Below are 25248 nucleotides of genomic sequence, written 5' to 3' on the forward strand. Positions count from 1 at the left end.
CCAAACTACTTTAGGCACATGCATGTTTACCACCTGTAAACAGCAAAGATTATACCTATTCAAGGAGTTACCACCCCAGAGACTCTTTCCTTTCAGTACTGCCATCATGCAGCTAGTCACAGGATTTGGGCAGAAGGTACAACCTAAGCCGAGCAGCTGTTCCATCGGGTGTCCAGCGGCCTCCCGGAGTTACAGATGCATTACAGCCTCTGAAACCAGACACAAACGGACCCTTTCAAGTTAACAAGGCTCCAGTCCCCAGTGGATTAATCAGGGCCACAAAAGGCATGTTTTCCATCTGTTGTCATTTGGAGCTTAAGATGTGAAATAAAAGATTAGCCACACTGGAATCTCCACTGAAAGGTTTTTGTGGTTGAGAACTGCCAACAAATCTGTTTGTGGGATCTGCTCTTATGGAAATGTATTTGATCAAGAGAAAAATAGGCTTGCAGTTCTTCTGCTTGTTACATGCTCCTTTCTGCTGGTGGCTGCATGGTGGTAGGTGGTGGAGGACTAGCTAAGCCTGGTTTCTAGTTCCATTTCTGGACAAGACAATTAGAGAGGACAGTCACAGAAGAGGGTGAGTTTCAATGCAAGAGTTCCCATTTGATTTCTGCCGTATCTATCCCATTGCCATCTTTGTGCTGCATATCCAGACTTTGACCCCAAAGTTCTCAAAACACTTGAAACAGGCTGGCTGAATGTCATTATCCCCATTTTACAGATTGAGAAAACCGAGGCCCAAAGAGGCTAAGTATCAGAGCTGGGGACAGAACTCAGGTCTCTTGACTTGGCCTTAACAGTGAAAAATCACTGATAACTTTCTGCTAGAATATGGCAGTAATCAGCAGATTCCCGCCAATCAGGTTTCCATAGAGAGAATTTTCAAACATTTCAGGGTCTGAATATAAGTGCTTGAAAACACATTCACATGAAAGAGTTCTTGGCACAGTAAAACTGATAAAAGCACAATTACATGGAGTGGTTAGAGAGCAGGGGATTCGGATAATTTCCCACTAATTTTCTACATAGCCTTGTGTGAGTCACCTTCACCTCTGACCCTCAGTTTAGCAGCTTATCAAGCTGCCACACTGCCCTACTTCAGAGGGGTAAAAGGCTTGATTAACAATCTCTAAAGCATATCCCTGTCCTCCGATGAAAGGTACTGAGTGTACAGTATTAGCACAGAACATTGTATTTAAAATGGAAATCAATACAGGCACCAAAGTTTATCGAGCTCAGAATGAAGACAAAACATCTGTTGGTACTGGAGCGATTGGTGAAGTGCTGGAAATCACAAGCCTCCACCTGGGTTTGCTAAGTTTGCATTCAGTAACATCCTACTCCTTTTTTCCTTGGTATTCTGCTCTTAATGTCCATGCAACGAAGATAAAACAAACACACCAATGTGCATATTTTGCTTAGGGTGCCAGAGTACACAGCAGTGCAGATGTGCTGGGCTGCTATTGCAAAGATGTAGATTAGCAAACAGCTCAGTAACAATGAAATTTAGAGCCTTTACCCATGTGCTCCTATGAGCCTCCAAACAGCTTCAGTGATGTAAGTCTACTGAATCCATCCCAGGAAACATTGCTTGCATTTCTCTTTTTCTTGGGTAGAATGGAAAGCTGGTAATGCCCACCCCCTCCATGCCCCAGGTTACCCTAAAGAAAGGGCTGTGTGCACCAACACCCAACCTACACAGCCACAAGCGAGCTGAAGTCTTACCAAGCTCACAACAAGCGAGGGATACTTCCCTGGAGGTCAATACAGAGGAAAATGAGAAGAGATACAGGCTGGTGCATACACAAAGATAGGGGGGGTTGGGATGGTCTCGCAACACACAGTGCTAATGATCAAAGGACATTCGCTCTAGAACAGACACACGACGACTCAGACTCGGGCAGGCAGCCTATCCCCTCGTTATCTACAGCACTGAGGAGACAGCAAGTTGAGACTGGACTCATTTATAAAATCGAACTTGAAATATTATAAAAATACTCAAACTGCAACTTGGGGTGGAGGGGGCGTGGAGGGGAACTAATGTTAACGTCCGGCACTTCAGTCAGTGTGCGTATCCTTGGCTCACCAGTCATTCCCCTCAGTATACTGCAAGCAGCATATAGAAGGTCACAGACTCATGTCCTCTTCCCTCTTTGACACATCTGCTAGTCTCATATTTTGCCACATGAAATCGATGAACATGGAGGCTTGCAATAAGCGGCCTAGTCTCTGGAAATGGCGCTCTGTAAAGAGGAAAGAAAAATTATGGCTAAACAGAAAGGCAAATCAGGGCGAATTCTCTTCTCTGCCCTGACTGAGGCTAATGGGGGAAGGAGAGGATGCTGAGTGTGTATCATCTGCACAGACTTCGAAAAACTATTTTTCAGTGCTGGTAATAAGATGCCAGGAAGCAATTATTCATTCCACATAGCACTGGCATGAGGATCGAAGGACAATACAACTGGCAACACTGTAATGTATTGTTGTCTACAAGCTGTGACCAGGGCACAGCTCAGAGACCTGGATCTAGGGCACGGTTGAGATCAGGCGCAGTGTGCTGGTGCTGGGGGCGTTGCCACAGGAGCACCTCTGGATGGATGAGCCACTGAGTGAGACACTGTGCCAATGTTTTCACGGAGCTGAGATGCAATCTCTTTTGTAACTCACCGGTGTACGGCAGAAGGGATTCCACAGCAGTTTTGATCCCCTCATACTGCAGGAGACACTCTGGTGCTTCGTGCTTTAGGAGGGTTTCAAGGACAGCCTGAGCCTCATGGCAGTTTCGAGAGTTTGTGTTCCATGTCACCAAAAACTTCAACACTGACTCTACAGAGAAAAGCCAGTAATTCAGGAGTGTGCGGTTCACACATGCAACCTCAAGGGCAACATCACTCCACAAGAGATGCCAGTTCAGGAGGGGATCTGTTTTCATACCCGCCAGGTCAGGTGCAAGACGGAGTGACAAGCTTGGGGGCCAACAGTAATTGTATATAGAGTCCCTCACTGGATTGATTGTGACACAGGTTGATTGAGAACAACTAATTGTAATGTATGGAAGTGGCCTTGTGAACAGAGACGCAAATCTCCAGGTTCTGAATTCCTAGCTCTGCTCCTGACCCAACTTGGGTAAGTTACTTAATAAATATATGGAGTTATACCTATCTCCTAGAACTGGAAGGGACCTTGAGAGGTCATTGAGTCCAGCCCCCTGCCTTCACTAGCAGGACCAAGTACTGATTTTGCCCCAGATTCCTAGGTGGTCCCCTCAAGGATTGAACTCACCACCGTGGGTTTAGCAGGCCAGTCTCAAACCACTGAGCTATCTCTCCCCCCTGTGTGCCACCATTTCCCCATCTGCAAAATAGGGCTAATAGAACGTAGCTGCCTCCTAGGGATGCTGTGATGCCTTGACACACCTGGATGGAAAATGCTACCAGGGTGAAAAGGAACATTGCACGGCAGCGGTTTGTGGCCACAGACCAGCCTGTAGCAGGCTCACCACTGGTACCCTTACTGATAGCAGCAGTCGTGCTGGGCAGGGTGGGAGGCCAGTGATGAAGGGTGAATATAAGGAAGATTCTAGTCCTTCTAGCTTCAGTACAGAAAACAGGCTTCTAATGTAAAACACTCTCTTAGTCACACGAGCAATAGTTCAACCAACCTTTCTGATCCCTCCGCAGTCTAAGGATGTTCTTTTCTAAGTTCTCTTTCCCATTGGTTTCCTTAAGGATAACTAAAGGGGAAAGCAAAGAGACAGGAAATAACGGTAAGGTTAACTTCTAGAAAATAAAAAGGTTACAATGAGAAGCCGAGCTTTGGAAGCAGAAAGTATCCAGCAATTTGGGGTGTTTAATGAGTGTGCAACACTATATCCTAAGGCTCGCTGTACTGTCAACACCCTGGCTCAGCCCAACTCATCACCAATGGGAAAACATGAAAGCTGCCAAACTCCACACCTGAATCTGATCTCCGGGAAACCAAATCAGCAACCTGACCCTCAGTGCTGTGAAGAGGTGTTTTGTGGAGTCACGGCCATGAGCCAGCTGCTCATTTAAAATGAGACAAATACTGCTAAGGAACAATTAACCTCAATAAAGATTCTGGTTTCAGGCTGTTGGCTTTAGGGATGAAAGCTGCCCTGTCCTCTAATTCATGGCCCACCGCCCCTGGACAATCAGTCACTGTGCATGACGCTCAGAGGAGCCACTGAGGTCTGTACAGTGCTGTGTTTAACGTCACTCATGTTCTGACCTTTCTTGAGATGCGCTTGTGCTTTGAGATCAGAGGAAACATTTGCTGTTGGGCACAATGCAGTGGGGCATTGGGGAGTTCAAATCAGAAAATAGAAGTGGGAGGCTCCTGGACTCTGGGTTTCTGTCTCCTTTATCCGAGAGAAGGGGATGATTTGGAAGACTCCAGAAAGAACACTGACGGTGGACACCTACCCTTGATGACTGTCAGCACTGTGTGTGGCCGATCCAAAGAGATTGCCAGCCCTAAAGCTTTCAGGTATTTTTTCTCATGGAGCAGGTTGGAAAGCTCTTGATCTCTGCAATGCAGTCAGGAAGAAGAGGTTGTCAGAGATTCGTTTGCTTGAGAGAACAAAACCTTATGCAGAATGCAGCAAATTGAATGGTAACAATGCATGGAGATTTAGTGCCAAGAAGTAGGCTAGCCAGTGAAAACCTCAGTGCCCTCATTGTGTCGATAATTATCCTGGCATTATGTTAAAGGGGTTCCTGAGCTATTCTGTGCTGGCTGACACAGGAGAAAATGAACCATGAGTAAGTTTCAATGGTCTGACTTGGCTTATCTCAGCAACACAGAACCTTGAAGTTCATTGACTTGCAAGTTAATAGTTATTATATGAAGACTTTATGGGAAGCAAAGATAACTTACGCCAGCAGATGAAGAGCTAAGAGAGATTATAGGGCAGACAACCAGATAAACAAAGACTTTGCTTTATGAATAAGAAGGAATGGGAAGGCTTTAAGTGCAGTTTCATGGGGATGGCACATGATAAAGGACACAATATACCATCCAAAGTATTGCTCAGGGTTACTCACTTCATAATCTGCTCCTCCTGCTTAGCTTGCTCCTCTTCCAGTTCAATTTCAGTGACATCCTTTAACAGATCACAACACAACTGTTGTCAGTCTTGCTTAAACAGGGTTTGATTTCCTGCCCATCTTTTCAGCAGGAGCCTGTGCTCTGAAACAAGATCTTTACGTGGGGTTTCAAATGCTGAATCTCCCCAAGTTATTTAAAGCACCACGGACTTGATCCCTTCCCAACCCATCGCTGGTGCTCCCACTGTGCCTCTTGTTGTTTGCAGGCTGCTCAGGGCCATTTCCTGCCTCTGCGTTTAGGGACAAGAGGCTGTTCTGGAGCCTTGGCTGAAATCAGTATCTGTCTGTCCCCATTTTACAGATGGGGAGGATGAGGAAAGTAGCACTCAGGCAGCCTGGCTCCCAGTCCTGGATTCTGACCACTAGGCCACACTCCCTCCATTCTTTTCTCAAAGCAAATTGAAGGAGGACCACGTTCAATACCTTCCACATGATGACACAGGAATCGCTGGATGCTGTCACGACCAGGTCATCCTGTTTGTTACAGTGGAGACCCCACACTTTATCTTCATGACCGTCTAAGGTTTTCACACACTCATTTGTTTTAATTGTCCAAAGTTTCAGGAGCCCATCGGAACCGCTTTTGGAAAGGGGAAAGAGAAACCAAACGTAAACCCCTGGATTTAAATCAGCACTGGACAGTCCTAGTCTTGCTCTGCTGTATCCTGTCAGAAGTGAGGACTTGGTAAAAGTGACACACACACCATCACAGGACCCTGTCAGGTTAAAAATCATTTCAAACTAAACCAAATGATGCTATGAGCACCCCCTTAGAATATTCTATCCTGGCTAGTCACATAGCCCTGATCATGGCAGTATCTGAGGCACTCAGAATCTGAATGCATGTACCCTCCCAGCACCCCTGGGAGGCAGGGCAGTGCTTTTATCCCCATTGTACAGACAGGAAACTGAGGCACAGAGAGAGTGACTTGCCAGGGACAGGGAGTCGGTAGCATACACGGAAACTGAACCGGCATCTTCCAAAACCCAGGCTAGCGCTTTAGTGGCTGAACCATTCTTCTCCTCTGAACTAAGAGTTTTAAACCCCAATGCGCATCTCGCTGTGTATGCAGCTCATTGGCTTTTTCCAATTCTCTCTGCTTGGAGAGCGCAAAGATCATTCATGCAGGTTTTATTTCTGTTTATAACCAGTAATGGCAGAAAATTCTTTCCTTGAGGGGTCTGCATTCGTTTCCCTTTGGCTGATTAACCCTTCCTCTGCTGCTCATGCCCTCTACAAGAGGTGAAATGCCCCTCCAGAGTGGCCCACATATTGGGTATATCATGTCCCAGACAGTTCAGTGGAGGTTATTAGAACACAACAGCACAGGTGCTAGACTGGAGGACAAAACAGGGGTGGAACTGGCACTTCAGGAAAGCTCAGCAGAAATCGAGGATTTTCCCATCAGCAAGGAGACCGTACAATTCGCTTCTGGGAAAGGGCTACAGCCAAGGCGGCTGGTGCTGACTCATCTGGTTGCTGGTTTAAGACCCAAATCCAGTATCAGCGTAAGCAGGTGAAACTCTCACTGACTTCAATGAGAGTTTCACCTGCTTACTTCAGAGCTGAATGTGGTTCCCTCTCTCGTAAGAATCCCACCTGCCAAGCACCTCTCTCCCCCTGGGAAAGAGGATTTTCAAATCAACAACTCAACCTCCCGCTCAAGCCTCTGTTCGCCAGTTTGCTGCACTGGCCTAGTTTCACTTAGGCTCCTAGAGAAAGGTCATACCTACTAAGCAGCTGTGTCCCCCGGCTCACGAAAATTATCTTCAGCACAGAGGCGTCGTGACCTTCAAAAGTCTGAGGGGGAAAAAAAGGGGTATAAAAAGTAGTAACAGAATATTAGACAGCCAGGTCAGACAGGAGACCATGCCTCACTGTTGGGACGAAGAGGCAGTTTGGAATGGCGCTCTTCTTTCACGAGAACAAAATCTGTACCCAGATTCTAGATAAAGAAGTTCCAAGCAGACAGACCATATCCCCGGAACCTGAGTTTTGCTACAGGGTGGGAAAGGTACGAGGGAAGAAAAGACATATCCCAGTACAACTTTATAAAAGCTTAGGTGGAACATGCAATCCAAGGTTAAATCACAGTATGATCAGAGCGAGACATTTACATTAACTGGATCAGTCAGCTGCTGAAAAGTTGATTCACCTGCTTATTGTGTCAAGCAAACATTAAGATGAGAGATAACACCATTGGGGAAGAGTCACGTGGGGATCACAGCACTAGAACTACTAAGTTATCTAAAGGTAGGAGCATGCAATAAGAAGGGTGCAACTTAGCGTCTTCGAATAATGAGACAGACTGGAGAGATGTTTCTCCATGGAAGATCAAGAGTCAAATTACTCTGATCTATGCCCATTTCCTCCAAGGTCCTATCTGTGTCATGTCAATCCAGCCTGCACTGCTCCTGGGTTGGCCAGAGAAGGAAGCAGGTTACTCAAGAGTACTGCTAAGGGGCTTGCTGCCTGTGCAGGTCTCAGATCCTGATGGTCTGGAGAACAAACCCAGGCCTGAACAGCTTTTCCCTCATCCTGGCAGTGTTGTTACACTTCTGCTAGTCTGGCCAAGCCGTGTCTGTTTGGAGCAGCCACATTCAAGTGTTTGTCTAGGAGTATGAATTTTCCAGGACCCAGGAGTATGAATTTTCATTACCTTCAGACAGCTGAAGTCATGAAGACCCCACAACTTCACAGTGCCATCTGCTGAAGAGGTGGCCAAGACTTGATCCACAGGAGAAAACTGCACGCACCAGATCCCACGCGTGTGTCCCGAGAAGATGCCCATCAGAGAACAATCAGGACAGGACCACAGCTTGGCCGTCCTGTCCTGTGAGCCAGTGGCAATCAGTTTGTCATTTGGAGAAACCGCCACACTATTTATATCCTAGAGAAAGTCACATAAAAGGAGCAAAGCAGTGAAATTCTCTTGCCAGCACTAACCAAATACCTGCTTAGCCCAGGGCTGAGAACAGAGGCACGAGAGAGGTACAAGTTCTGGCTATGTTCATTCTGAGCCCTCAAGATTCATTGTTCCCGGGACCTTACCTGTTTTACAGCTAACACGCCTGTTACAGCTCAACTAGAAACTAAATACAACATTTTCCTGCGATGTGATCTCCCCAGCACATGAAATCTTTCCTTTTGTGTAGCTGTTCTGTGCTTATAGGCAGGTGCCCCCAAGCCAAGTCCCACTAACTCCGTTAGTCTCAGACACTCGTCTGTTTTCTGTACTGATCTGAGATTCCTAAAGGAAAACTAAAACATCTGACAAAGAGAGGGGAGAAAAATACATGCCCTGGCTTGGGACATTTTTTTTTTTTAGCAAAAGGAACAAATAGTTTCAGGGGAGATTTCCTGAGCCTCCATTTACAAATAAATCACTGATTTTCCTTGTCTGATGTCAGCGGAAGTTATTTCCTCAGTCATGTTACTGCCTGCAATCCAAACAACATATGTTTTACGAAGAACTGAACCTTGCTGCCAAAGGCACTCAAAGCACAGATCACAAGAATGGCCTCGCTGAGCTTCCACAGAAGAACCACCTTCTCAAGTCCACTGAGATTTTACCTTGTCGTGACCCCTCTCCGTTACGTGGGCATGAAGAATTTCAGGGCTGGAGACCAAGCCTGCTTTTGCTTTGGCAGCGAGGGACTCTGGGAGATTCCAGACTTTGATGGTACAGTCTTGGCTGCTGGTGACTACAAAGCTCTCTTTCATTCTGGAAGCAGGAGTCAGGTGAAGATATGAAGAGGAAAAATGACAAATGCAATAAAGCAAAACAATTGCTTCACCTGCACAGAGAAAATGGCTTTTCTTTCTCCAGAGCCATCCTACGCATTCAGTTGGGATTTCAAACAGCTCAGTGTTTTAATGTTTCCAAAAGCTGCAGTTCATTTCATTTCAACCCTTACAACAGCCCCCAGCAGTTCAGCTATTCGCCACAGGTACCATTACTCCTCTGGGCCAAACATCACTTAATGAATTGCACCTTTTGAATACAGAAATTGGACTCCAGATAGAAACAAATGTGAAGAAAGTAGAAGAATTTATAAACGAGGAAGATTTCCCAGCAAGTTCTATTATCTCTGTGTTTCTCCTCAGTCCCAAACCCTTCCCCTTCTAATTCACTGTAAAGTAATCCAGGAGCTAGATAGATCAAGGCTCCTGCAGCTTTTTGCTCCTCTAGACAAACTTGAGCCAGCTGGACAAAGAGGAGAAGCGCAAACATATGAGGTGGGGATGGCGAGGCAAAAAGATGGGCCAAAAAATGTCTCTCTTCCAACTTTATCCCATTATAAGTCAACACTTTTACCCTGACAGGCCTGGGATACCGCAGAGGCAGCAGCCTTGCTTCACACTGACTGGGGTTTCTTCACTGTGAACACAGACCACATGTAAGAAGAATGATGTCTCTGTTACCTTGAGCAAGAGAGCGCACCCACTCCATGGGCATGACCCAATCCTTCGGCCACGCAGACCACATTGCCTGCTTTATCCATCCGCCAAACCCGGAGGCTTCTGTCCTGAAACGGGAAAGGAGGAAAACAGTTATACTTTTCTGACAAATGAATAGATTAGTATTAAAAGCCAGTGGGCCTGGTATTAATCTATGCCTGCAGTCATTTCATCACCACCACTTCAGGGCACAGACAGACAACTGTAAAGAGGGATTCCATCTTACAGGACCAAGCAATATTCATAGAATCACAGAAATGTAGGACTTACTAGATTATCTAAATTCATCCTCCCGTGCTTAAAAATCTTCCAGGGGGATTCCATAGCCTCCCTATTATCCTTTTCCAGTGCTCAGCTATTCTCAGAGCTAGAAAACTCTCTTAATATCCAACCTAAGTCTTCGTTTCTGCAAACTAAGCTAGACAAATTAGAGGTAATTTTAATGGTAAGGTAAAATTTACACTAGTTATTTTATTTCTGAGCATGTTGAAACAGCCTGCCCCTTGTCTCTTTACCTCTGATCATCTATGCTACATGCTGCTCCCTGCCACTTTTGCAGCAATGAATAGCTCTGAACTCAATGCTGGAGAGAGATGCTTACTAAGGGTACGTCCACACTACCGGACTGATGGCGGGTAGCGATCAATCTATCGGGGATTGATTTGTCGTGTCTCGTCTAGACACGATCAATCGATCCCTGCCGCGCTCCCCGTGGACTCCGGAACTCCACCGGGGTAAGAGGCAGAAGCGGAGTCGACGGGGGAGCTGGGCCGTTGATCCCGTGCCACGAGGACGGGAGGCAAGTCGAAATAAGATACGTTGACTTCAGCTATGCTATTCTCGTAGCTGAAGTTGTGTATCTTACACTGATGACACCCCCACCAGTGTAGCCCAGCCCTAAGAGTAGCACAAATACGAAAGGAAGATAAAACAACTGGGATTTCCTGTTGGGCCAGTATAATAAAACCAACCCATATTTTTCTAAGGACAATGTTAAAAAAATGATGGGAATAAGACAGGATTTAAAAAGAGCTTGGAGATCTAGGAAATCTCTAGATAGTCTCTAGAATTTCAAAGGTGGGGTGGACAGAAGTTTCCATCGGTACAAAAGCCCTTTCCAAAATCAAGGGCAATGAGCAGAAAACTGCCCACAACAATAAAGATCACCGTGAGCAATGGGCCTTACTAAGTACCCAGGAAAGGAAACATTGTATTACCTTAGCACAGCTAGAAAACATCAAGCCCTTTCTGAAGACATCCAGGGCAAGAACCGTGTCTGAAAGGAAAGACGGCAGCAATTACTGTTAATTATTTGTAGCGCCTAGTTGTGGACCAGAACCCTATTGGCCTAGGCATATTTCAAACAGAATAAAAAGATTAAATCTACGCACTTCAGAGCAGGGTTAAATATAAAACAAGAGAAAACAGATGGAGGCAGACAGATGGGGCAGCGCAAGGAAACAATGGGAATAGTGGTCAGCATGCTCAGCAGTGGTCTCAGCACACCACTGGGATAACCACTGCCAAGTTGCTGTGACGGTTACAAAAAAAAAGGGAGAGTTTTAAGAAGGGTTTTGAAGGCTAATGAGTTTTGTGGATGGTTACAGGGAGCACCTCCTATGCATGAGGGACAGTAACAAAATATTGTATTTAGACAACGGAAATGCATGAAATAATGCAGAGTCCACTGCCCAGCAGGGGTGAGGGGAAGCTCTGTGGCACTTAAAAACACCCCTACGCTGTGAGCTCTGTCGTTTTCTAATAAGTACTTGGCTACGTTTGTGGACCTGGTGTGATTTGATTAGACACTTTCAGTCACAAAGTGCATTAACTCAGAATTGGTCTTCGCCCCCACACACCCTATCTAGAATTTAGGGGGATTTCAGTGCTGGCGAAAGATGCTAAACCAACAGCCCTAGAGAATAAAAGCTTCTCTTTAAGCAAAACAGAGACAGCATGGAGAGAGCAAGAGCTTCCATGCACACCGCCTGCAGAGCAGATGCCTCCATCCTGCTCTGGAGAACAGAGCGCACTGCCGCCTCCACGCAGATGAGTCTTGGGAGGAGAGAGGCCAGTTCCAGGGGTGACCCACACAGCTCCTCCCTGCCCACTGCAGAGCTGACAAGCCTCTAGGTCCCTGCGTACCTGTGTGGCCATACAGGATCTGGCAGTGCGACGTTGCCAGCTCAAACACTTTTAGCTGAGGGCTGTTGGTAGCCACAACAATGTGAGAGTCAGCAGGGCCAAGGAACCGCACATCCAGAACCTCGTCGTTGTAACCTGCAAACTGGGGGCAATGAAACAAGAGACAGCTTAATAGGCAGGAACAAGCTGGCGAGAGAAGACCCAAATGACAGCCACAGTGGCTGGTAGCACTGCATTCATGTGCATTCCTGGGAATCTTTCATTAGATGCCATGCTTAAAAACAATCTCACATAGCACAGCCTCCATTTAAATACATAGACATTTAAGGATGGGGAGAGTTCCTTGATGGTCTGTCCCTCACTGCCCTTTTGTCTCTGTTTCATTCCTTTAAGAAGAAATCCCTGCAAAGAACAACCTGTAACTCCTGATGCCAGGTCTTTGGTTCATACTGCATGGACACCAACTCATGACAATGCACAGCTCTCCAAAAGAAACCTTATCAATGAACCTGTGCTCCATGCATTGGAAATAGATCTGAGTACCAAGGAGAAAAGGGAAAGAACATAAGAACGACCATACTGGGTCAGACCAAAGGTCCATCAAGCCCAGTATCCTGTCTTCCAACAGTGGCCAATGCCAGGTGTCCCAGAGGGAATGAACAGAACAGGGAATCATCAAGTGATCCATCCCGTCGCCCATTCCCAGTTTCTGGCAAACAGAGGCTAGGGACACCATTCCTTCCATCCTGGCTAATAGCCATTGATGGACCAATCCTCCATATACTTATCTAATTCTTTTTGAACCCTGTTACAGTCTTGGCCTTCACAGCATCTTCTGGCAAGGAGTTCCACAGGTTGACTGTGCGTGACGTGAAAAAATACTTCCTTTTGTTTGTTTTAAATCTGCTGCCTATTAATTTTATTTGGTGACCCCTAGTTCTTGTGTTATGAGAAGGAGTAAAGAACACTTCCTTATTTACTTTCTCCACACCAATCATGATTTTATAGACCTCTATCATCTCCCCCCTTAGTCGCCTCTTTTCAAGCTGAAAAGTCCAAGTCTTATTAATCTCTCCTCATATGGAAGCTGTTCCATATCTCTAATCATTTTTGTTGCCCTTTTCTGAACCTTTTCCAATATATTTTTTTTTGAGATAGGGCGACCACATCTGCATGCACGATTCAAGATGTGAGCATACCATGGATTTATATAGAGGCAATATGATATTTTCTGTCTTATTATCTAGCCCTTTCTTAGCAATTCCCAACATTCCATTTACTTTTTTGACTGCCGCTGCACATTGAGAGGGTGTTTTCCGAGAACTAGCCACAATGACTCCAAGGTCTCTTTCTTGAGTGGTAACAGTTCATTTAGACGCTATCATTTTAGATGCAGCAACAGCTGGGGAAGATTGAACCATTAGACAAAATGTTGTCATTGGACATGGAGTTGTCCCAAGGTACAGTGCGGGAAGAGAAGAGGCAATGAGGTTTGGTACATGGTACCTGCTTTCTGAGCTGAAGCGTCTGGGCATCGTAGAAGATGATATTATGCTCAGCCGTCACAGTTGCGATCTCATTTTTCCCAGGCACCAGCATGCAATGTGTCAGGCTATGTGTGCTGCCCTCTTCTTCCTCCTTGGTGTCCACACGTTGGTAGGGCACGGGCTGGGTGTACACGCAGGCAGCTGTGGCGGCTTCCCAGATGCGCAGGATCCCTAATACATGGGATGTATACTGCCTGTAAGTGGCATTACGTTACCTGCACAGTATGCTCAGAAAGGTCCTCCGAGGTGTGTCCGTTCAAACTCCAGCCTTGTCTATAGGAGACAGCTGTGCTGGTGTAACTAACGGTGTGATTTTTAAACTGATTTAGTTCCGTGGATGTGAAATGCTGCCAGACTTATTTCAGGTTAGCTAAAATTGATTAGGAACAAGTTTAAGGTAAACCAAAACAAGGCACTTAAACTGAAGTGTCCACAGAGGGGTTTGCACTGGTTTAAAACACAATTTCATTTAAACCAGTGCAATTTTCTCATGTAAATAAGATGCTTAAGACAGAAGGTGGTTTTCTAAATCAAATCTAGACTATGAAATCTGAGCAAGTGTTCATCTCCCACTCATCACCATGGTATCTGGGACTGTAAAAGCTTAGCAGAGATGGGGAGGGGGAGAAACTGCTGCCTTAAATATCCCAAGAGTGCCAGAACAGGTTCATTGAACTGGACCTGGCTTTCAACAGATACAAGACAATTGGAAGGGTGCCAAGCCCTGATAATGGCAGGCCACCAAGTGTAATTTACTCCTTCTTACACCCCGCAGTCTGGCAGCGACAAGACAGGAAATTCCATGGGGCTCACTCACCTTTGCTGCCAGCTGTGAGAAAGTGAAGCCCTCGTTTCTTCACACCCAAGTGTGAGAAATCTCCATCCTTGGGTAACAATACTGCAGCCTCCACACTCTGCGAGAGACATTGACAAACCATGAGGCACAGTCAGGGCCGGCTTTAGGCCGATCCGGCCGATTCCAGGGAATCGGGCCCCGCGCCTTAGGCACCTTTTTAATTTTTTTTTTTTTTTTTTTAATTACCCCGGTCACCTGGCTGCGGTCTGTCCTCATGGTCCCGTCCTTGATGAAGAGCCGGCGGAGCCGCGCGTTGGCCCCACTCTCCAGCTAAAGCTCCAGCCGCGGGCGGCGGGGGCTGCTGCCTCCGGCTTCGGGAGCTCCAGCCAGGAGACTGCTGGCGGCGGGGCTTTGCCGCACTCCGGCCGGAAGAAGCAGAGTCGGGGCTTGCCGCACTCTGGCCGGGAGAGCAGATCATCGGGCTTGCCGCGCTCTGGCCAAGGCTCCACCTGGGACAGCGGATCGCGTGGTGTGCCGCGCTCCAGCCGGAGTGCGGCAAGCCCAGAGGCTCTGGCTGGAGCGCGCAAGCCCCACTCTCCGTCTGGAGCTCGGCCAGAGCGCGCACAAGCCCCCGACCCGCTGGAGCTCTTGGCCCTTTAATAGCCTCTGAGCCCTGGTGGCAGTGAGGGCGTGGGGGGGGGCGCATTTAAAGGGCCACGGCTCCCTGCCTCGCCACCCTGAGTCCTTCAAAAGCCGCTTGAACCCGCCTCCGCCACTTGCATTCCCCAGCGTCCGCCGCGGCTATTTACAAGGTCCCTGGCTAGAAGGGGGTTTGGGGGCTACTTAAAGGGCTGGGGTTCCAGCTGCCTCTGCTGCACCCCGTGACCTGCCCACACCAGTCCGGTCCCCCCTGCCTGCAGCCAGCTCTGCACCCCGTGCCCACAGCCAGCCCTGCCAAAACCCCTGTCCTGTCTCCAGCCAACCTCTGCCATACACCCCTACCAAACCCCCTGTCCTGTCTCCAGCCAACCCCTGCCACACACCCCTGCAGCCCTGCCCAAAGCCAGCCAGCCCCACACACACTGCTGCCCGCACCAGCCCTGCACACCCTGCCTAGCCCACACCCCCTGCCCTGTCTCCAGTCAACCCCTGCTGCACCCCACTGCCTGACGCCAGCCAGTCCCGCACTCCTCTGTCTCCAGCCTTGCAAACCCCTGCTGCACTCCCCTGCGGCCCTGCCTGAAGCCAGCCCACCCCACACCCCTTGTCTCCAACCAGCCCCACATCCCTTGCCCTGCCTGCAGCCAGACCCTACGTCCAGTCAGCCCCTGCCCAGCCTCCAGCCAGCCCCATGTCCACTGCTGCCCTGCAGTTTCCAGGGCATTAGCCCTGCACACCTGCTTCAATGAGGGGGCAGGGAGCAGCTGGGACCAACACATGTGCACACCCCCAGGGAGTGGCGGGGACCCACACATGTGAAACGGCGGTCATTAATAGCCAATCAACAGCATATATGATGCAACGTATATAATTTTATTATTCATATAGTTATGGAAAGTAAATAATACATGAAAGAAATGAGAGGCTATTTTTTCCATTTTTTTTTTTAAGTCATCCCTGCCAGGGCCCCACCGAAAATGTTCGAATTGGGCCCCGCACTTCCTAAAGCCGGCCCTGGGCACAGTAAAAGGTAGGCAGAATTTAACAGCCTGAGAAACCACTTGGAATCAAAAGCAGGTCCCTTTTTTCCTGACTAGAAGTCAGATATCACCAGGGAAGTAATCTCACCTCATATATAGGAACCGTCCTCTTGGCTTCTCTTGTTTTCAGGTCCCATATCATACAGATTTTATCACGACCAGAGCTGCAACAAAGGTTATAAAGAAAAATTCACTACCAGCACCTTCCAGCCAAGAATCTCAAAGCCAAGTCAGACATGGAGCTGTGGCTAATCAACCCCTCTCTAGGTCAGGTGTGGGATGAACAAAGCCACACACAACCCTGTGAGGCAGTTCAGTATTATCTCCAATTTACACATGGGACACTGAGGCACAGAGCATGATTAGGTGAAACCCAGATCCTCAATCTCTATCTCTTGGAGCCCCAACTGAGCCTCAGTGTGCTGTATTGTCACTCCTTCCTTCCCTCAAATAGCAAACCCTATGGGCAGCACAAGAACGCCACATGTTTCTTGGGGAGGGGGAATCTGACCGGAGATCTGATAAGCCCATAACAAGTTTACCTGATGAGTGTGTCCCTATCTGGAGCAAAAGCCAGAGAGGTGACAGCACTGTAGTGGCCGTTGAGAGAGGCGATACATTTGCTGGATTTCAGGTCCCAGATCCGGATTATATAGTCCATTGAGGAGGAGAAGAGCTGCAAGCGCGAAATATCGGGATGGAACTGGACGATGCTAGCGAGGGAGGGAGAGAGAGATTAGCATAGTGCAGGCACAAACCAATCAGCATCGTCTCTGAGACGGCAATAACATAAATGTCTAGCATCTATGACAGACCATTCACGTTAGCTAAACTGGGTTTAAATTATTGACCTCCTTTGTGGAATCTCATTTATCCACAGTTCGCCCACTGGGAAAATTTACCATAGGTCTTTGCCCTAGCAAATGCTCTAAAGAGTCCATAAATTGTCAGTTGTGGGTGTCTGAACTGGAGTTCCCAGATTTCCTTAACCACATCATCTCCCTCCCTATCTTTTCCTCCCAAAGCAACAGCCAGTTATAGCCCTGGTCCCTCCATTAAACAGATCAAAAACCGGAAACCAAGAACAGTTTTGGACCTGCTCAATACAGTCATTTGCATTCCCCTTACCCAGAATGCTCTTCTTACTCAGTCATCTCAGCATAATACTCATGACCAGACTGGGATTGGGCCAAAAGGACTGGCAAAGATTGCAACTGTACAGCAAGATCTACTAACAGAATTGGGGTCACAAACCCAGATCCCCAAGCTGGTGCTCCTTATTTCAGACAGAACACCTGGCTGGAATTTCAGTGTTTTGGTGAAACTGTTTCTGCTAGTTTCCCTAACAGAAAAGGGAGGATAAAAAGATTTTTTCCTTACTGTACAACCCCCGTAGATCCTTTCAGGTTATGCGTGCAGTACTGTTTGACTACATCCCAGATCTTAATGGTGCTGTCACAGCCACCTACAAGAAGAAAGGACATGAAAGAATTAACAACAGAAATGGGCAACACAGCAGGGCTGGGACACTAGCAGCTGTATCAGTTTCACAGGTTACAAAAGCAGAAGAGGGAAAATGAGAGAGAGAACAGTTAGTTACAACACCCAGGAAGATTTCACGGGTTATAGCACTTTGCATTTTCAGAGGGCTTTGAAAGCATTAACTCACTGGTCCTCACAACAGACATGTACGGTTACTGTCCTTACTCAGAGATGTGGACCCTGAGGCACAGAAAAGTTAAAGGACTTGCCCAACCCCACCCACTCCCTAACAGAGAGTGAGTTTCAGAGCTGGGTTTTCTGATTTCCAGCTATGTGCTCAGACCACTAGACAAGCTACTCTCTAGGTGCGTGTGATAATTTGTAGAATTTTCAATTAATATATTTTTACATAAAAACTTAACTTCTTATTGCAATAACAGGAAATTCTTGAGAGGCTTCAAGTTCTCTTTTGATTTTATTCGAACAACAGGGATCACTGTCTAACATCACAGAACTTAAGGTCATTTAATCACAGAAACAGACTCCCCCATCATGCGACACTGAAGTCAGACTGTACCTGTGGCCAGCAAAGTGGAAGTGGGATCAAAGATCATAGTGGCCACTGGTGCTGTGTGTACTGCTTTCCACGTACGTCTGCACTTGTTCTGTTGCCATTCCCACTGCTTTAACAGTAATGCCCGGCTTCCCGTCACAAGAATCTAACAGAAACGCACAGAAGGAAAAACAGGAAAATACAAAGATTAAGTTAGCCAGTATATTCACATTCTGCATTGTGTTCACAGCGAATTTTAGAAAAAAAAAGGGAAATTTCAGTTACCAAAAGAAGCTAATTCTGAAACTAATTTATTTCCCAGTATTTTTTTTTTTAATAGCAAAAGCCTGGAAGCCATATAAATAACATAAAAATGTAAGTACATTACAAATGCACTGGACAGAAATGCAATGCTGTAATGCAACAAACAGACAAAATTATGCCCTCCCCCCCATATATTATCAAGTAAGTTTAGAAGCAACTGCTAGAGTCTTTCAGAAGAAGGCATTACAAATACTAACAAACAGCTAATAAAGGCCTGTTATAATAACTGGGCCTACAAATTTACCATAATTGTGAGATGTCAATAAGTTCATAAAATGTCACAATAACCTAGAACAATAAATGGTGATGGGGAAAAGATGCAAAAGGGACACAGAATCAATTATAATATAACTCAATGACTGAGTTAAAATTATGCCTGGTAAGCTAGAGAAGGATGCGAGCAGAAATTGACAGATCAAAATCGGTGTGTTGGAAATTACGCCTATTTGGTAAATAAGATGATGAGGGAATGGGCTATTCCACCAATCGTTCCCTTTGGGGTCCCTAAAAGAAAAGACTTTGGGGGAAAACAAAATTCAAGCTAATAACAATTACTGGTTGGGAGAGAGGCAAAACGAAGAAGCTAGCTACACCAGCATGGCTGCCACTCCCACAATCTTCTGGGACCCCAGGATCCACCATGACACCATTGGGCCTTCATCACCCTGATCCTGAGAGATGTCCTGACCTGATCAGACCAGGCCAGAGAGGACCCAGATGTCGTCATCTCTGCTGGCTCTGGCTAAATCCTGTTGGAATCCCAGAGATTTGGTTCCTGCTGTCACCGTCCTCCCCCTTGTGTGTTCTTTTTCTTCCCTATCTTCCTTCTTTTTTCTTACTTCTTTCCTTTTGTCTTCTGTCTAATAAGCATCTGGATTAGCCAGCCAAGCCTGTACATTTTGCAACACTGCCGTAAGTTAAAAGCAATGGCCTAAACAGCCCGATGCTGGTACAAGTTTGCCAGGAGTGGCTGATGAAACCATGTGCCATGCCTAGGTTTTTCCAGCAGTGAGGCTGCACGTGAAAGTCAACACCAGAGACAGAGGCTGCATTTTCTCTCTTTACTATTCTTTTCTCTTCCCTCTTGTGTTTGCCTTGTTTTTCTTCTAGGAAACAAACAGCTGTAGTCCATTTCAACTACCTTCTCTTTTCCCCAAAAAGGACAGTTATCACCACTGTTAAAATGTGAAAGTTGTTAGAACGAAAGTCTTAACATTTTACATTTCACATGTTTTTGCAGTTTTTCTTTCTTTTCTGCATCTTTAGTAAAAGATTAAAAAACAAAGAAACAAATGAGCAGTGTTTGCCAGTGTACTAAGCAGATGGATGTCTCTGTTTCTGAATCCCTAAGCTTTGTTTAAAACTGTTCAGTGTTGGATAGTGACTGGTCACATTAACATCTTTGGCTCTTTGGGTCATAATATTCCATCAAAATTAATAACAGGCTCCAATCCTGCAAACCCTTAAGCATGTGCATATTTGCAAGAATGGGTCTAGAGTTAGCTCATGGAGTAAATTAAAACAGCAGCTGGTACAATCTATGCATGTGAAAAAATTGAATATATTGATTATCTTTTTCCCTCTATGTTTTTTGTCTTCTTAGATTATAAGATTTTTGAGACAGGGACCATTTCCCTGTATGTGTTTGCTCAGAGCGTGTCACAATAAAGTCTCAATCCACATTGCTATCTCTCGGCACTATTGTAACATAATTATTAAATAATCATTCCCTTTAATTTGTACAGGATGCAAGTTTGTTGGAAGTAGCAATTCAGACTCCACAAAATTTATTAGAAAAATCCTGTCAGAAATTAAAGATGGGAGAGTCCAATCAGACCCCGTTTGGACCATCACCCTTTGTGAGTGCAGGATGATTCCATGCAGAATATTCTCCAGTGCTGACATGATTATTTATGGGACCTATTAAAGTGGGATGGAAAATAAGGAACCGAGGGTAACTTGCCACATACCTCATCATCGGGGCTAAGAACAAATGATGTAATGTCCTCTTGTTCATCCTACAAATGGAAGAAAGAGGCAGTGAAATCATCTGTGCAATACTTTTAAATGCCATGTTGCCCTATTCTCTTTACAGGTGTTACATGGCCCACACATGCTACATCGTTTTTTGCGCTCACTGAGTGTGCGCTTCATCACAGAATCTCCTGCAGAGGCAACTGCAGAATTCCCATGAACAAGTAAGACTAACAGGACTGGGTAGATTGTACAGGGCTAAGGAATCCTGGTTCCCACAATGCTACTCTTCTTTCCCTGACAGCAGATCCAACCTGTGGACATGGGTGACAGGGACAGAAACAGGGTGAAGTGTGTGAATGAGATATCTTTCCCAGGGAGCTGCTTTTAGCTTTCATTTAGCTCATGCCACTGTCAAGTGAAGGCTTTTCATTTCAGTGGCAATCCAGAAGGTGAATAATTTCCAGAGAGACTGTTCACAGGCAAGTTTCCTACTCTGACCAGAAAGCTTCCATGCTGACTATATCGCTTCAGCCCACCAGGATGCATATCTGCAAGCACATCTCACCACCGGGGTCTGGAGTTTGAGACTAAATCCAGTTTCCCACGATAAATAAGTACATAAGAACCACTATGCTGGGTCAGATCAATGGTGCATCTAGCCCAGTGTCCTGGCCTCAGAGTGGCCAGTCCCAGCGCTTCAGAGGGAATGAACAGAACAGGGAAGTTTTGAGTGATCCATTCTGTCGTCCAGCACCAGCTTCTGGCAGTTGGAGGTTTAAGGACACCTGGAGCATGTGGTTGCATCCTTGACCATCTTGGCTAATAGCAATTGATGGACTTATCCTCCGTGAGCTTATCTAATTCTTTTTGAGTCCATGCATACTTCTGGCCTTCACAACATCCTCTGACAACGAGTTCCACAGGTTGACTGTGGTTGTGTGAAGAAGTACTCTCTTTTGTTTGTTTTAAACCTGCTGGCCTAATAATTTCACTGGGTAAGCCCTGGTTCTTGTGTTATGTGCAGAAGTAAGTAACACTTCCTTATTCACTTCACACGTTCATGATTTGATAGACCTCACTCATATCCCACACGTAGTCATCTCTTTTCTAAGATGAACAGTCACAGTCTTTTTCATCTCTCCTCTCATGGAAGCTGTTCCATACCCATGATCATTTTTGTTGTCCTTCTCTGCATCTTTTCCAATTCCACTATATCTTTTTTTGAGATGGAGCGACTGGAACTCCACGCAGTATTCAAGGTGTACCAGGGATTTATATAAATAGTGGACCATGACTGCACAGATCCCACTTGGATGGGTAGGAAAGTGGTCCTTTGAAGAAGAAAAACCTGCATATAGTACAATAGTACTGGGAAAAAATATATTCCCTTTCATTCCATATGTAGACAGTGCTTGTTCATGGATCTCAGAACTGCTTCTCTGCACCACTGAAAAAGGCCCTATTTTATAATGAGACATGAAACTGTATTAGCCACTTCCTAGCAAGAACTAAACTTTGAAAATGTTTTCAAATCTCATAGTAGCCAGGGACATAGCAAATATATAGTCTATCTGCCTAGATTCAGATACATTTCTCATTCTTCAATACTTAATGCCTTTAGATGAATGCCCCAGTAATAAAGGTAAAACACCCTTTGAAAGTCATTTCAAAGTACTGACTTAAATACATCACGTTGGTAGATAAAAGTTAATCTAGAAAACTTAAGTTAGATTTTGCATCATCTCACCTGTTCGATGCTATGAACAAGGGCTCCTGTTTCTATGTCCATTACATTTAGTTTCGTCCCACATGGGCAAAACATGTGTTTTCCATCTCGGCTGATCTAGGAGGGAAAAAAAACAGTCTATGGCACCAAAAAGAGAGTTGCTGTATGTTTTTATATATTAGCACCAACACATCGTTGTTTACTTTCCTCCCTCAAGATTTCAGTAAACGAATTTAGGGTTTGCCATTACCTGAACTTTCCCTCCTTTGTAGAAAGGCTCAAATTTCCTAGACACGGCATAGCTGAAAGGAGAAAAAGAAACATAAATAGAGGAACAGTTAAAATAGACTGATTTGTTTACACCACTTGCATTAAAAGCACTTTGAAGTGATTATTCATATGCAGGAACACTATATGTACAGGTCTTACCAGAATTAAACCTGCTAGAAAAATTGTAGCTAAATAAATATCAGAAAACAAAAAAAGACCAACACGTATAGAAAGAAATGGATTATCTGAGTCATGTACCAGCAACGTAAATTACAGTAAAATGCTTCTACGTAACTGCTCAAGTCTATTCCTGTAACATCTTTTCCTTTATGAATCCCCGCTTCAAGTTTGTGAAGACAAGGGAGTCCAACAATAAACAACTCTGGATTTCCTAGAACTATTTTACTCTTGTGTAAAGGGACTAGCGAAAGCTGAGTTTCAAATAGAGATGCGTTATCCCACTAACAGCATCAGAGGCTGACATAGCAAACATGCCCCACTGAGACAGCATTGTAACTACCAGTGATTCAATGTGGATCATGTTCTGTTTAGATGATCTGGAACCAGGTGATTCAAATGCAGCAGTGTAAAACAGTAGCCTGAGCACAAAGTCTGCTCACTAGCGCCTTATCACAGTGATGATAATAAGCACTGTTAAAAACCTATAGAATGTAACACACGATAAGATCCTGTCAAAAGTGGGTTTGACAAATCCTACCCTTCTCTACAGTATGGAATCATTCTGAATTACATCTACCCAGCTTTTCCTTAAGGAGATGAGACCAATATGCCAGAGGTAGAACAAGAAGTAGAACCCTCACTCCCAATGTCTTCTGTGGGGGTTATTAAATAACAACAGCTACTAAGAGGCAGCACTTTGGAAGGAATGGAGGAGAGCCTGGGAGGGAAAAGCAACTGACAAACTCGATATCAGGTGTATGTGATAGAATCCCAGACTTATTAAATCTGCACAACAGCTCGGAGACGGCCACTGGCTTGGCACCCTCTCAGCCTTCCTGGCAGACATCTCTACGCCACAGTACTCCTTGGAGCCACAGCAACACCAGGGCTCCCACCTGATGGTACAGATGGGCCCCTCCACACTGGCGGCAGCACAGGCAGAGAATGCCTCCCGCACGCCAGCCCCAAAAGACTTTTGGATCCCTGAGACACAAGGGGCCCCACAGGCCCTTTTTGCTCCCCGGGGACCGCAGCTCCCCGCCCCCCCGGGCCCTTTGCTCCCCGGGGATCGCAGCTCCCCGCCCCCCCGGTCCCTTTGCTCCCTGATGCCCGCGCCCGCCCCACCGCTCACTTGGATTTGAAGCGCAGGGGGGCGCTGCCGGCGCGGGTAGCCTCCATGCTCCCGCTGGGCCCCTCAGCAGCTCAGAATCTCGCTTCCCCGCCCCCCACCGGCAGGGAGCACATGTGGTTCCGGCGCTCAGGTTGTCAAGAGCGAAAGCATCACTTCCGGCGCCCCAACATGACGTCACAAGTCAACTCTCCCGGGCGCCATATTAAGTACGGGCATGGAGCTCGTACCCGCCCCGGCGCCCATGTTGAGTGCGGGCAGATCACCCGGGGGCTGAGACAGGGAGACCGGCGATGGGCTCCGTCAGCCTGCGCTGCGGTGCAGCCACCTCTGGGTGGGAACGAGGCCACCCACAGCAGCCTCGTGACTGAAGCTGGGATTTGGCCAGTACTGTAGTTATGCTAAGCCCAAGCTGCCCCAGAGGAGGTTGGATGTACTTTAATTACAATACATATATTTTTTAAAAGATTGCTGCTTCTTGTAGCCTACGAAAAAGTAAGTTTTAAAGCAGCTTTTGCACCTAGCCCAGTTTCACACAAGGGGTGGGCGTGGGGGGGAAGCTGGCACCGACAGCCATCACTTGTGCAGCCTTCCTCTTGCACACGGGCTGGCCCAGTGGCAGAGCAGACCCTGCATTTGCCCGTAACGTTCACAACAGCCCTTCAGGTTATAAGCAAGTCAGATGGAGAAAGGCAGACATTTTCAAATTAGAGTAACTGCATGTGCAGCTGTATTGTGTGCAAAGAGCATTCTGTACACTTGAGACTGGTCAAGCATGCAAAAGTTGCAGGACTTGCACAAAAATTCTTTGTTAGTCTCAGCCTCTAGGGGTACCCACCTTTATCCAGTTCCTAGGGCTCAGGCATAACCCTCCACTCTGCGGGATTGCAGGGTCTTTTACCAGTGAAAGAGCTTCACACAGTAATATCCTACTTAACTTATGGGTTTCGGTGATTGTTAATAAATAGAATGCACATGCTACACAAGCAATGCTCACCACTCCCAATAAGACAGATGAACTTTTCTTGATGGCCAGTCAGGATCAGGTCCATCTGAGGGACTCCAGTTTCTGCATGATGTCAGTGGCCGAGTGTTGAGGTCTGGCAGTTCCGTTCTTGGACCTGTGTCCTGAAGTTGGTTCCCAGAGAACTTCCTTTTGGACCCCAGTTTATATAGAGGAACTGGAGTCCTGCTGAGCTGTACCTTAACTAATGATTTTACTAATCAATCCTAACATACTGTAATAAAATTCTCTAACCACTCATACCCCACCACCTTAAATAATTTACACCCAGCAAAATTAATTATGTAACAAAATCAAAGAACCAGGAGATCATACAGAAAAATAGGCAAGTGAGGACCATAAAGATAAATGAGGATTTCACAACCACGACTATTGATAAGTGATTTCTTGCCAGACAGAATGCTATCAAACCAAGTTTTCTTTATCCATCTTAAGATCGGTTTCTTTATCTGGCAATAGTGGGTGTTACTAGGACAGAATCTCCTTAACAACCTGGTATTACATTGTTTTAGTGTAATTTAGATGAACTGTGAAGATGCGACTTCCTGCTTCTTAGATTATGGCTGCTGCTCTCTTAATATGGCTGCAGACAAAGGCCTTATCCTTACACATCTGGGCACAGGTAGAAAATCTTGGACAATAAGCATCTCAATGACAAATTAGTACAAACTTGTTCATTCTGTACTATGTTTGGATTATGCCTCATTATGAAATAAATAAACTTTTACAACTGGGTATCTGAAAAAATGATTGCTCTACAAGTGCACAGATTAAGTGTCATAAATGCAGTTGTGACTAGTG

The 25248-nt window shown here is 46.0% G+C and overlaps 2 protein-coding genes across 3 annotated transcripts in view; one reads left to right on the forward strand and one right to left on the reverse strand.

Annotated features, from left to right (window-relative positions):
• RPS2 (ribosomal protein S2) overlaps positions 1 to 25248 on the forward strand; it is a 66011-nt gene that overhangs the window by 31055 nt on the left and 9708 nt on the right. The gene's annotated exons all lie outside the window — the stretch shown is intronic.
• On the reverse strand, positions 1967 to 23577 carry TBL3 (transducin beta like 3). Of its 2 annotated transcripts, XM_032762758.2 has the most exons (22): positions 23427 to 23577; positions 22095 to 22146; positions 21866 to 21961; positions 20112 to 20159; positions 17842 to 17983; positions 17163 to 17247; positions 16325 to 16495; positions 15871 to 15946; positions 14104 to 14200; positions 13246 to 13457; positions 11740 to 11881; positions 10812 to 10870; positions 9559 to 9662; positions 8707 to 8857; positions 7793 to 8023; positions 6863 to 6933; positions 5556 to 5712; positions 5070 to 5128; positions 4449 to 4552; positions 3665 to 3736; positions 2671 to 2829; positions 1967 to 2246 (listed from the first exon to the last, which is right to left on the reverse strand). In XM_032762758.2, exons 1-22 carry the CDS (start codon positions 23471 to 23473, stop codon positions 2131 to 2133), a joined length of 2451 nt encoding a protein of 816 aa, XP_032618649.1. In that variant the 5' UTR covers positions 23474 to 23577; the 3' UTR covers positions 1967 to 2130. The 2 variants fall into 2 exon arrangements, with proteins under 2 accessions (XP_032618649.1, XP_032618650.1); XM_032762759.2 differs by lacking the exon at positions 3665 to 3736.

Source organism: Chelonoidis abingdonii, chromosome 9, assembly GCF_003597395.2.
Source record: "Chelonoidis abingdonii isolate Lonesome George chromosome 9, CheloAbing_2.0, whole genome shotgun sequence".
In the NCBI taxonomy this organism is placed as follows: Eukaryota; Metazoa; Chordata; order Testudines; family Testudinidae; genus Chelonoidis; species Chelonoidis abingdonii.